Source organism: Myodes glareolus, chromosome 9 (genome assembly GCF_982192425.1).
Source record: "Myodes glareolus chromosome 9, mMyoGla1.1, whole genome shotgun sequence".
In the NCBI taxonomy this organism is placed as follows: domain Eukaryota; kingdom Metazoa; phylum Chordata; class Mammalia; order Rodentia; family Cricetidae; genus Myodes; species Myodes glareolus.
Genome location: NC_142034.1, coordinates 22,997,750 through 23,010,415, shown reverse-complemented (window position 1 = coordinate 23,010,415; position 12,666 = coordinate 22,997,750). Strand labels below are relative to the sequence as shown.

The window sequence follows — 12,666 nt, the reverse complement described above, 5'->3', positions numbered from 1 at the left end:
CCAGTAAGCTACCACCTCATGGTGCTACACAGATTATTAGAAATGGGTTAGATCAATATGTAAGAGTTAGCCAATAAGAGGCTACAGATAATGGGCCAGGCAGTGTTTAAATGAATACAGTTTCCGTGTAATTATTTCAGGGGTAAAGCTAGCCGGGTGGCGGGCGGGGACGCAACCCGCCGTTGCTTCTACAGTGAGTCAGCAAAGAAGGCATCTGATATGTTCACTATAACTTGCTCTAGGTATTCCGACTAAATGAGCTGGAGTAACTAGAAGAAGGAGGTGTGTGGATGAATAAAAGGATGCTCTACCCAGGTGCTCTTTATCCCATGGTCCCCATCCTTAAGTTAGTGTGAGCATAGAATGCAGTTGTCTCACGCTGCTCATTTGCTGTGTGATATGTTCTTGGAGTATTTCTTTTCATATATATGCTGCCTTCTCTCCATGTGTCTGCCCCACCTGCCCCTCTCCTATGCCACGTGGTCACAGATGGCGATAACTGAATAGCAGTGCAAAGGTCTGCTATAGGAAATCCCACAGCCAGTAGTCATCCGACCTCTGGGGCGTGGCCTCTTATACTATTCATGCCGATGTAGAGCATGTGTCCGGTCTCTTTGTCTAGCTGCAGGATTCGGTTTCCAATCTCTTTTCCAGCAGAGGATTCTGATTTGTGAGTCTACCCCTAAATAACTGTCTATTTCTCAATTCTGAGCTAGTGTGGAATTTCTTCCACACAGAGCACACACTTCTTTGGACAGCCCCTTAAACACAGCCTAACTCAGCATGCTGAAAACTGATAACCTCTTAAATACAGGTAGGAGCATAGAGGTTTGAACTCTCCTGCCTAAAGCTTGGTGTCCTCCTTCATCAAAGGTCAAGATCTTTTGCCTCTAAAGAAGGAAGGGTTGTAGTCTTGCTCAAATTCTAGAACCTCCCTATCAAATAATAGCAAATGTATTGGCAATTATAGAAAATATACTTTGTTTCTACTAATGTAATCTTTTCCCTGGAAGTTCCTTTGAGGTTTTTTTTGTTGTTGTTGTTGTTATTGTTTTGGTAAAAGTTCCTGTTTAAGTTTCTACTTTTACCAAACCCAACAGAGCACACACTTCTTTGGACAGCCCCTTAAACACAGCCTAACTCAGCATGCTGAAAACTGATAACCTCTTAAATACAGGTAGGGGAATAGAGGTTTGAACTCTCCTGCCTAAAGCTTGGTCTTTGTAAGAGACTGTCTGCAGGAGGGATCTAGGTACTGGCTCTAAACATCAATATTTAGGCTTTCTAATGAAGACTTCGGAGGGAAAGAGCTGGCATGCATGCCACCATGTCCTGTGGTCTTTTTATTTCTAGAGATGGGCTACGGAAAATCTGATGCATGACAACAGAAAGGAAAAAGAAGACAAAATACTTTTATACTTATATGGCTGGAAATCCCACATTTATTTAAGTTGTAGGAATGACTCCATTTTAGGAAACAGGGCAGAGAACAAGTGCTTCCATGAGGGGGTCACATACTAGGTTCAAGGAATCTAAAGGAAATTCAACATTGTGTTCATATAAGAAAGAGAGTACAGTAGTGAGAGATAGGGTCTATTTGTAGGCAAAAACAGCGTTCTAATCAATTGTAATTAAGGACTTATAGCTGGTGACATCACAGGATTCAGCTCACAGGTGGTCTACACCCAGAATGTTAGTTGGTGAAGAACAGTAGACTGTGGGTATGAACTCTCAGCAACAAGAACAGCTAGAGCATGCTGGGCGACAGCAAGTGCTCTGGCAACAGGTGGGCCTACAGCAGGTGGACACACAGCAGGAGGGGCGACAGCAGCTAGAAATGCAGCAGCTGGGTCTGCAACAGCTAGCTCCACAACAGCTGGAACCACCAGAGCAAGGGCGACAGCAGCTAGACACACAGCAGCTGGGACGGCAACAACTGGAGATGCAGCAGCTGGGGCGGCAGCAGGTGGGCTGGCAGCACACAGACTGGCAGCAGCTGGGCCTGCAGCAACTGGACACACAACAGCTGGGGCGACAGCAGGTGGGCTGGCAGCAAATGGACTGGCAGCACTGGGGCCTGCAGCAGCTGGACACACAGCAGCTGGGACGGCAACAACTGGAGATGCAGCAGCTGGGGCGGCAACAGGTGGGCTGGCAGCACACAGACTGACAGCAGCTAGGTCTACAGCAGCAGGTGGGCCTGCAGCAGGTGGGCCTGCAGCAAGTGGGCCTGCAGCAGCTGGGCTGGCAGCAGCTGGGCTGGCAGCAGCCTTGGCCACAGCCCTCCTCAGAGCAGACAGAGCCACAACAGGAGCTGACCATGGTGTCAGAGGTGGAGGTTCTTGGTTGGTTTACAAGAAGGTGGGTTGGAAGATTTGGAAGTGGGAGTCTCCCTGCCCACATCCCCTTTTATACCCCACTGAGGGGCTGCTGTCCTCACCTGCAGCATTCTTTCCTTGTTATTGCTTGTGTTGATAAATAAGTGATTATAAAATTAAGCAATTTTCTTTTCCTGGTTACATTTTCAGGTTGGGTAGGAAACACCATTTCTCTTCCTGATGTGTTAGAATTCGTCGGTCAGCACTTCCTGCATTACCTTTCTAACACAGCATCATCAAAGGGCACCATAACATGGCATCTTGCCTCTTAATAGTACACACTTCAGTCTCAGTTCACATGATATAGTCTGTCCATTCTAGTGTAACATTTAATTGTTTCTAACCAGCCAAGGAGTAAATCCGTGGTCTAATCTGACTGTTCGTTTGTTACAGATGACCAGAAAAGGTCTGAGTGTGAGACAGGGCACAGATGTATTTCCTGCCAGCTGTGACTAATAACTCAGTGTTTAGACTTTCTCATGGGGAAACACAGCACTATTTTCAGTTGCTATTGTAAGACATGACATTTTGATGCTTGTTTTTTTGCCAAACACAAACACTCCAAACTTATTCTTAGGGCATCTCAGGGGAAGTTGGCTGCCAAGTGCAGCTACAGCATGAGATCAAGGTCCCTCAGATTGCTGCCGAGGAGCTGATTTTCATTGTTGACTTACTGTCTTTGTAGCTTCAGTGGGAGACATTGATCCATTTCCTGTTTTTAAGACACACTTGCCTACCCAACAATGGTAGCTCACTGTGTGCTTGCCTGTTGTTCTCACTTGGATCCTGCCATGTTGTGTTGTTGGGCTTTTAAAGCCCAAAGCTTTACTGCTTCATCTGGGTTGTTGGTTATTAGTTCCTCAAGCAGGATATTAGAGGGTACAGATTTCTAACTCAGGATATCTGCCTATATGTTCTCACTGTGAAAACATAGCGTATGCTTAAAGGCTGAGAAAATAAGCCTTCTAGTTGATAACTCCTCAGAAAACAGGAACTGCTGACAGTCCTTTATGTCCTCCCTGGAGTCAAGGGAACTTAAAGATGCATATCCTGGCTTTGTGTCATGATCTTCCAGTTTCATGCCACGCCTATGTTAGGCTGGTCTCTCTGAGAACACCCATGCAAACACATCTCCAGTCTGTTGTTCACCTTCCTATAAAACCTGTTCTTCTGAATGCCTGGAGATTGCAAAGTTAGGAAAGAGTAACTGTGCTGAACGACACAATCATGTTTCTAAACGCTTTAATCTTGCTTGCATGAGAGAAAACACTAGCAAGGGGAAAATTCAGAGAAAATGTCAAATCACAAAAAAAGACAAGACAACAAAATAAAACAAAAGAAATCTAACTAACCAGGACAAAACTAACTAATTAATCAGTTACTAACCATTAAGGTGGACAAGACTGGGAGGAGTGAATGCATCTAAATTTCTTGGAAGAATTTTTTTAAAATAACCTAAAACTCCTATGGTTGTGCCCAACCCTATCAACTTTTAATCTGACTAGGCATATTTTGATCAAAGTAGCGTATTACACTTGTACTTGAGAGGAAAAGTGGACTGAGACCAGGCATAATAGTGCCCACCTGTATATCTCAGCACTTAGGATACTGAAAGACATCTGTGAGTTTGAGGGTCAGCTTAAGCTACACCATGAATTTGAGACTAACCCAAGCTACCCCGAAAGAATCCTCTCTCAGAAAAGAAGACAAGCGGTTGCGACCTATTGATGTGGAAGTAACCACTGCACATTTCTAAGAAATTGGTAGGGTTTATAATAACCAATTCTCAGGTGCTTCGCACCTCGGTGGGTTCAGGGTTAGTTCACACTGCCAACAGTTTGCAGACATCAACCCTGAGACGTTAAAGCTCCTGTACCCCAACACTCATGCATACTTGGAAATGTGTTATTTACAAAGAGGAAATAACTCTCTTCTCTCAGTAGCAAGAACCTACCTGCAAAATGTGTTTCATTCCATGAACCAGAACAACAACAATAAATGTGGGATACGAAGAGTAAAGTTAATGTGATAATGACATTGTGACTGTGGCTAATGAGTGACAAGTGGGAGACTTTGAAAACTGAGCCCCAAGAAGGGAAACTAAAGTAAATCAATGGCACATGACTGAAACACTCAGTGTGAAGGATTTGCCCCAGATGACTGTTAGGTGTTGCTGGAGGGGAAGTGGACGTCTCTGAGGAAAACATATGACTCACCCTGTGAGGTTGGCTTGTGGAAAGGGTTGCCCTAAAGTAGTCAGTGGAGGGACTTATATATGAGCTGTTATTACTGAGGAAAAGTTGAGAACCAGATAGAGATACAATGACTCCAAAATTCCCTTTCTGCTTCCTGACACTCTCAAGCCCAGTTGAATCACAATGCTTTAACGATGTTCTTTTGTGTTTGAACTATTTCAGTTCCAGTATTGGTCCTTGTTGCTAGGTTCATGTAGCCAGGATAATAGCCTGAGCTGCCAAATGGACCTCGTGAGGATTGTCTGATATCTTGTGCCTGCATTGTGTTCTGGCTCTGATAAATGTAGACACAGTTTAGGAAAGTCTTGTACTTTTCCTCTGTCAAAGCAAAGGGAACAAAAGAACACTCCGAGTTGCTGTGGACAAAGACCCTGGTGACCCCACTGCAGTACCCAAGGGGCAGTCAAATATCCCCAGAAGCTCTGTGGTTCAGAGAAAGAATGGCCCCCGAGCAACACTAATGACTAGTGACTACACAGGACTCACTGGCGATCAGAACTCATTTCTAATATTTCTTTTTGGTCACCTGCCCCAAATCTCAGTTTCCTGCTTGAAATTTTCATTCATGTTGCCGACCATTAGCTCCTCTGCTTCCTAATCTTTTTTTTTATCACATCCAGATATGACCCTGCTCCTCTTCATGGCTATCTCTTGTGTCCACTTCCCACCTGGACACTGTGGCAGGGAATTCTCAGGCTACCTGACTCGTGACTGATCCTTCTTTATAGGTTCCCAGCGTAGCTCAATCTCAAATAGTAGGCCCCTCGCAAGACCATGGCTGATGACACTCTTAGATATGTGGAGGGACAAAAGAGGTTCTGTCTCCAGTGCTGGCCTGTCATGCAGGAGGACTCACTGTTACATAAACCCCCATGTTGGATTTAAGCTTGTGAGAACCATGAATTTTCTCCTCCAGAGATAAGTGACTGATCTAGTTTGCTTTCTCTTGCTATGACTCCATGACTGGAAGCAACTTCAGAAGGAAAGAGTTTATTTTAGCTTACTTACAGTCCACCATCAAAGGCAGGATCTCAAAGCAAAAAGTCAAGCAGAAGCCACAGAGGAAAATTACTCCCTGGCTTGCTTCCAGGTTCCAGGCTCGCCTTCAGCTGCCTTTCAAGACCAGCTAGAGAAAGTATCCCCACCCACAGAGGCTTCCCATGTCAATCAACCATTAAGGACTCATCACACACACACACACACACACACACACACACACACACACACACACACACAGTCCAATCCAAGGGAGGCAGTTCATCAGCTGAGCATCTCTGTCCCAAGCAAGGTGTGTCAAGTTGACAACCAAGATTAACTATCACACTGGCTTATCATGTGGTTGAGACTTTGGTTCCCTCCTTCCAGGAGCTGGATGCAGTTGTCACGTTTTTCTCTGAGTAACATTTCTGTTTCTCTGACCAAATGTCAGATTCAGAAAGAGAGAGATATGTATTTTCTATCTTATGTAGAGTCCAGCATTGGGGCTGTATGTAACTGACTGGTAGATTGCTTGCTTGGTATATTCAGAGTTTAGAATATAGAACTATTTATCATATATCTATGCATGTGTATATATCTATACACACACGTGATGTAAACATAGAAGGAGGACTATTTGGGGACAGAAAGATGACTACAGCAGGAGTGAGTGGGACAAAGAGTGGTGATACAGGGTCAATGCAATTATATTATAATAAATATACATTGATAACATTTTAAAAAGAAAAAATGAACCACCTACAGTGTTCTACATTTGTATATATTTTTCTGCAAATGACATAATTTTATTTTTGTGGTTGAATAATATCACTCTGTATATATACCATAATTTTTTATTCATTTATCTGTTGATCAGCCTAGACTGATTTCAATATCCTGGCCAATGTAAATAGCTCCACAATAATTATGCATATGTATATATCTCTTTTGCATACTGACTCAGTTTCCTTCAGAAAAGTACTAAAGTGATATAACAGGATTGTATGGTTTTCTATTTTTAGTTCTTGGTAAATCCTCTGTGCTGATTTCCATAATGGCTTCAGTAATTTACCTTCTCAGCTATAGTGAATGGCCCTGCCCCTCCCCCAACCCTGTCCACCCATGTCCTCACCAGCACTTGCCCCCTGTTTTTTTCATGGCAGCCATTCTGACAGGGGTGAGGAATCTCGGCATAGTTTTGGTTTGCATTCCCCTGGTGGAAAAAGAACTGCATATTTAAATGCATATCAGTTAGCCATTTGTACTTTTTTAAAGTTGTGTCTGTTCAGTTCATTTATTCATTTATTATTGGACCGTTTGTTCTTTCAATGGTATATTTTTAGTTCATTAGTAATCTGGATATTAATCCTTTTCCAGGTGAAAGTTTCCTTCCTCCTCTCCTCTTCTATGAGACTAAATTCCAGCTTGAATAAAAATCTTATTTACACTTGATGATTGAAAAGGGGAAGGATCTCAGGGTCAAGTAGAAACCTGGTGCAAGGGAAACTCCCACAGATCTACAAAGATGACTTCAGGGAAGACTCCTAACAATAGTGGATGTGTAGCATGAACTGGCCATCTCCTGTGATCAGATTTGTGACTGTACCATTTGTCATCAGAGAGCCTTCATGCAGAAACAGATGCAGAGAGCTGAACATTAGGCTGAGCTCTGGAAATCCTGCTGAAGAGAGAGAGGAAGGATTGTATAAGCCAGAGGGGTCAAAGACATCACAAGAAAACCCACAGAAACAAACTAACCTGGATCATAGGAATTCACAGGGTCTGAACTAACAACTAGGGAGCCTACATGGGATCGACTTAGGCCCTCTACATATATGTGACAGTTGTGTAGCTTGGTCTACTTGTGGGACTCCTAACAATGGGAGCAGGGGCTGCCTCTAACGTTTTTACTGGCTCTTGGGAACCATTCCTCATACTGGGTTTCTTGCAGAGCCTTAATACAAGAGGAGGTGCTTAGTCTTAATGCAAGTTGATATGTTACGCTTTGTTGACAGCCATGGGAGGCCTGCCCATTTCTGAACAGAAACAGAGGACGAGTGGATTGGGAGGTGTTGGAGAAAAGGTAGGGAAGGGTAATGGGAGGAGAGGTGGGAGGGAAAACTGCGGTTGGGATGCAAAATTAATTAATCAATTAAATTATGTTTTAAAAATCTTATTTACAAAATCCATTTGAATCTTTCAAGTTTAATGCCCCCTGATGATGTGTCTTTCTGTGTCATGAAAAAGGAAGAGACAGAAATACGGACAGACTAACAGTTAAAGCATATGTAGTGAATAAACATGTGGAAAATTTTGCACTGAGATTCCGTCTCACTGCTGCCAGGATGACTGCCAAAAAGAAAACAAACAACAGGGCTGAAGGTACGGCTCAGCGGTAGAAGGCCATACTGGAGTGCACAAGGTCCAGGGTGTGGTCCCCTGCACAAAAAAAAAAAGGGAGAAGAAAGGAAGAGAGGGAGGGAGGGAGGGAGAGGGAGGAAGGAAGGACTGGAGGGAGGAAGGGAGAAAGGGAGGGTGGGAGAGAGAGAGAGAAGGAAGGAGGGAGGGAGGGAGGAAAGGAGGAAGGGAAGAAGGAAGGCTGGTAGGCAGACAAAAGGAAGAGAAAGTCCACTAACCGGAAGTGATGGTGAAGACATGGGGAAAGGGAGGCCTTGGACACTGTTGGTGGGAATGTAGATTGGTCCAAACCCTATGAAAATCAGTATGGAGACGCCTCGGGACTGAAAACAGATTCACCATGTGATCTTGGCTCTCCTGTTCTGGTGTGTACACAGAGGGCGCTAAGTCAGCACATCACAGAAGCACACACATTCATACCCCCTACGGTGCTATTCACAACAACCAAGTTGTTCTTCAGACCAGGAACCCATCAGCAGGTGCACAAATAAGGAAAATGCGGTATGTGAACACGATGGACTTTGATTCAGCATAATGAAAGAACGAAGCTACGCCATTGGCTGTGAAAGGGCCACATAAAGTAGAATATGTCCAACTCAAAATAGAAAACTATTGCACATTTTCCTTCACCTGTGGTCCTAGATTCTATCAAGATAAGCAGGTGTATTTTATGTATTTGACGTGGAAGTAGACGAGAGCAAAAGAAAGGAGGGGAGGAGGATGCAGGGATGGAGAAGAACACGGCAAAAATACATGACATGCTTGAAAGAGATTGTCTTTTTGAAACCTAGCATTATGCATAATGAGTACACACCAGTAAAACATAAGTAAGAAGAATAAGAGGTGAGCACATTTTATGCCCTTGAAGGCTTAAAGTTTTATTGGGAAATATCAAGCAATTGGCATGAAAATAAATTCCATGGGTGGAGGTGGCATTAGAAAGAAAAAAATCTAGAAGTAAAACATATAACAACTTGTACTTTGAAACAGAGTAAGGAATTCTAAAACGATTTGAAGAACAATTTAACTATAATTCTGATGTACTTGTATCAAAAATGATTTTAAGAAAATAAATAGTAGCAGACACTGGGCTTTTCCAAATCAATTGATAAATCTATCTGTTTATAACATCAGCATATCACATGTGTTGTTGAATGAATGCCTAGACTGTAGGATTAAAGTGAGAAAGAGAACTGATCCAGGTCAGGATACTCAGAAACTAGAACAACCATAGCAACTGGGGTGGTAGCAGGTGGACACACAGCAGCTGGGGCAGCAGCAGCTGCACACACAGCAGGTGGGCCTGCAGCAGGTGGTCTGGCAGCAGCCTTGGCCACAGCCCTTCTCAGAGCAGACAGAGCCACAACAGGAACTGACCATGGTGTCAGAGGAGGATATTGAAAATGAATTTCCATATGAACGTAGAACTTGAATCTGGGCATCTCCATGCCCTGGGTCCCCTTTTATACCTTGTTGGGGGTGCTCTTCTTTTGCAGTGTTAACCATAGTAAGTAAAGAATCATTAAATTGGACAATTACGTTTTCTACATTTGATGGGAAACACTCCTTTTTCCTGATGGATTAAGGCCTGTCCCATCTACTTTCTGATACACACTCAGCACAATTGTCATGGTTCAGGTCTGAGTGAGTATCCTAAACTAAGTGTACTGTGTTCTTTCTTTCCTCTGAATCTTTTTATCTTCCTTTCCTTGTGCTCCTTGTTATCCATTTAAAGCCCTTCAGCTTTTCCATAGAGGACAGTCCGTGAAGGTTGACATTCAGTCTGGGTGTTTCTCTTCCCTGACTATATTTTAAGAGACTTACTAGCTCCAATAAGATACTCTGAAATCTCATAACCACCAAAGTTATCATTGGAAAGCAAGCCAAAATCCATACAGTGTGGTCAGTTGTAACTAAAACTAGTCAGTGAGCAACAGAAGAATCCCCACAGCTCTCATACTATCTCCGTCCCACTTCCTGGACCTGAGAAGCCTCACAGGTTTTTGTTTGTTTGTTTGTTTGTTTGTTTGACAAGTCAATATGTTTAAAAGGTTGGGATTTGTACAAGCCTTGTGCAGAACTTGCGTAGGTCTTATGTAATCAAAACAGCCATTTCTGCCAGTTTGTCTGTACAAAAGCCTTATCATGTGCAGAAGCTGATATTTCCCAGAATTCCTCTCCACCCTCCAAATAATACATTCTGCTTGTTCTGTCTTTTAGATGGTCCTTGAGTGTCAGAGCAGGGTGAGAAGAGCACAGATGATCCACCTATGACTGAACACTCACACGGGGGCTCCTGGTGTCCCCGACACAACTGAGGGGCCAGAGTCACTTTTCTTTAGGGGAGGGTGTCCATTGCCAGGTTACCCATGCCCCAGTGGATGATCCTACACCCATGAGTATATAAGCAGCACCAACAGGTTATAAAAAAAAGAAGTTTTGCTTGGGGAGTCAAGAGGACTTAGAGGGAAGGACTACAAGTATACATAATGAATATATATTGTATACACATAAAATTTTCAAAGAGCAATTTTTAGACATTAGTATTTTTCATGAGTGGACATTGGGAATCACTATCAGAGTCAGTAGCAAGGGTTATATAACTAAAACCCATATTTATATGAATTAAATTGATATTTTTATAAAGTAGAATATGTAATATAACATGATTATTTTGAACTTGAATAGTGAGAGACTAATACAGGTGTTGCTAGTTACAAAGTCGTAATAGTTTATTATTGCCTTGTTTTATCCTGTTAAAGAAATGTAACTTTCATCTGACTGCTTTTCTTCTCAATATTTTGATAACTGTGTTTTCTTTATTAACTAGAAAAAAAAGTAAAGAAAATGTAATGATGCTTTAAAATCTTTGTCATGACCTTCTAGGGTTGGGGGCTTCAGGCATCCTGGGCTGCCCTGACAGTCAGTCAACAGAATTAATTGAGATGTTGAAGAAGTCTGTTGGGTAAGCAAACATTGACTCAAGTTCTCTAGGAGGAGTCATCTTCAACTCCACATCCCTGTAACCCAGCAAGAAACAGTTAAGAATAACACAGGGAGAATGTTGGGGGAGGCTGTTCATTCATTCCTGGTAACTCAGACCCAAAATAATCACTCAGAAACTATATTGTTTGCCATACTGTTTGGCCAATAACTTAAGTGTATTTCTTGTTAGTTCTTACATCTTAAATGAACCCATTTATATTACTTTACATTTTACCATGAGGCTCATGGTTTACACCTCTGGCAGCAGCGGCTACATTGGTGTTTCCTTCACTTCTTCCCCGCCCCCTCTCTCTCTCTTGCTATCTATCTATATATATTCCAGCCTGGCTATATTCTGTTAAGCCGTTGACTGAAAGCAGCTTCTTTATTAACCAATAAAAGCACCACATATACAGAAGGACTTCCCACACCAGGGGAGGGCTGGAAAGATGACTCAGAGGTTAAGAAACACTGACGGCTCTTCCAGAGGTCCTGAGTTCAATTCTAAGCAACCACAAGGTGACTCACAACCATCTATAATGATATTTGGCACCCTCTTCTGGCCTGCAGACATACATGCAGACAGAACACTGTATATATAATAAACAAATAAGCCTGGGTGATGGCTCAGTGGTTAAAAGCACTGACTGTTCTTCCAGAGGACCTGGGTTCAATTCCTAGCACCCACATGACAGCTCACAATTGTCTGTGACTCCAGTTACAGAAACTCTGGCACTGTTATACCAATATACATAAAGTAAAATAAACAATTTTTTTAAAAAAGAATAACACAGGCGGTTTCCAAGTCAGCAAGTTCTATAGCTCAGTTTGATATCCATTCTGATTAGTTGGTGACCCTTAAATTACTGCTTTGCAATTATTTTGAATCTTGCTCTTGCCATACAATTTTGATCTCCATTGGTGCATTTCCTGAGCAAGCATTCTACTAAGTCATGTCTCAAGCCTGCTGGTAGACTAGAAAGTGATGCCTTGTCAGAGGGAAGCAGGTCTCTGAAAATCAGAAGAGTACAATGGAGAGTCTTAATGAGCAGGGCTGACTCAGAAAGACTAGGGAAAATTCTAGAAACCACATCTCTATTCTTTATTTTTTCTCTGTGCTATTCCAGTACACAACTAGAGTTTCTACACCCCAGAATAAGATATAGAAATAGAGCATCAAAGTGTAGAAGCTACACAACGTAAAGATGAGAGTAAAAGCGAATTGTACAAAGTGGGATGGGTTATCTGGGAGTCAACAGCACAAGGACTTAGAAAGACCTCAGGGGAATAGCTTTAATATATTATGTTTATTAATACTTTGAGGATGTGTGCATGTATATAATGTAGTTTGATCATATCCATCTCCCACTCCTCCTCATAACTGCTCCCAGACCCACTTTTACTCTCCCAACTTTATGGCCCACTTTCTCTAACACACTGAAGTCAATTTGTAGTGCCCATCCATATACTCAGGGATATGGGACCATCCACTGGAATATAGCTGACTTAGAGGGGTCACATACCTCAAGAAAACTGACTTTCTCTCCACTACCATAGCACCTCACCTAGGAGAGAGAGTTTCACGAGCCCCTCCCTACTCCATGCTGGAATGTTGAGTGGCTGGAATGTTGTGTTGACCATCTTGATCTTGT

The 12,666-nt window shown here is 42.7% G+C and overlaps 1 protein-coding gene across 2 annotated transcripts; it reads right to left on the bottom strand.

Annotated features, from left to right (window-relative positions):
* Positions 1–1,436: 1,436 nt before the first annotated feature.
* Positions 1,437–9,409, bottom strand: LOC148120791 (uncharacterized). 2 transcript variants are annotated; one of them, XM_087910001.1, is made up of 2 exons: positions 9,298–9,409; positions 1,437–2,270 (listed from the first exon to the last, which is right to left on the bottom strand). In XM_087910001.1, exons 1-2 carry the CDS (start codon positions 9,407–9,409, stop codon positions 1,732–1,734), a joined length of 651 nt encoding a protein of 216 aa, XP_087766127.1. In that variant the 3' UTR covers positions 1,437–1,731. The 2 variants fall into 2 exon arrangements, with proteins under 2 accessions (XP_087766127.1, XP_087766128.1); XM_087910002.1 differs by lacking the exon at positions 9,298–9,409 and having other exon boundaries at positions 1,437–2,322.
* Between the last annotated feature and the right edge of the window lie 3,257 nt (positions 9,410–12,666).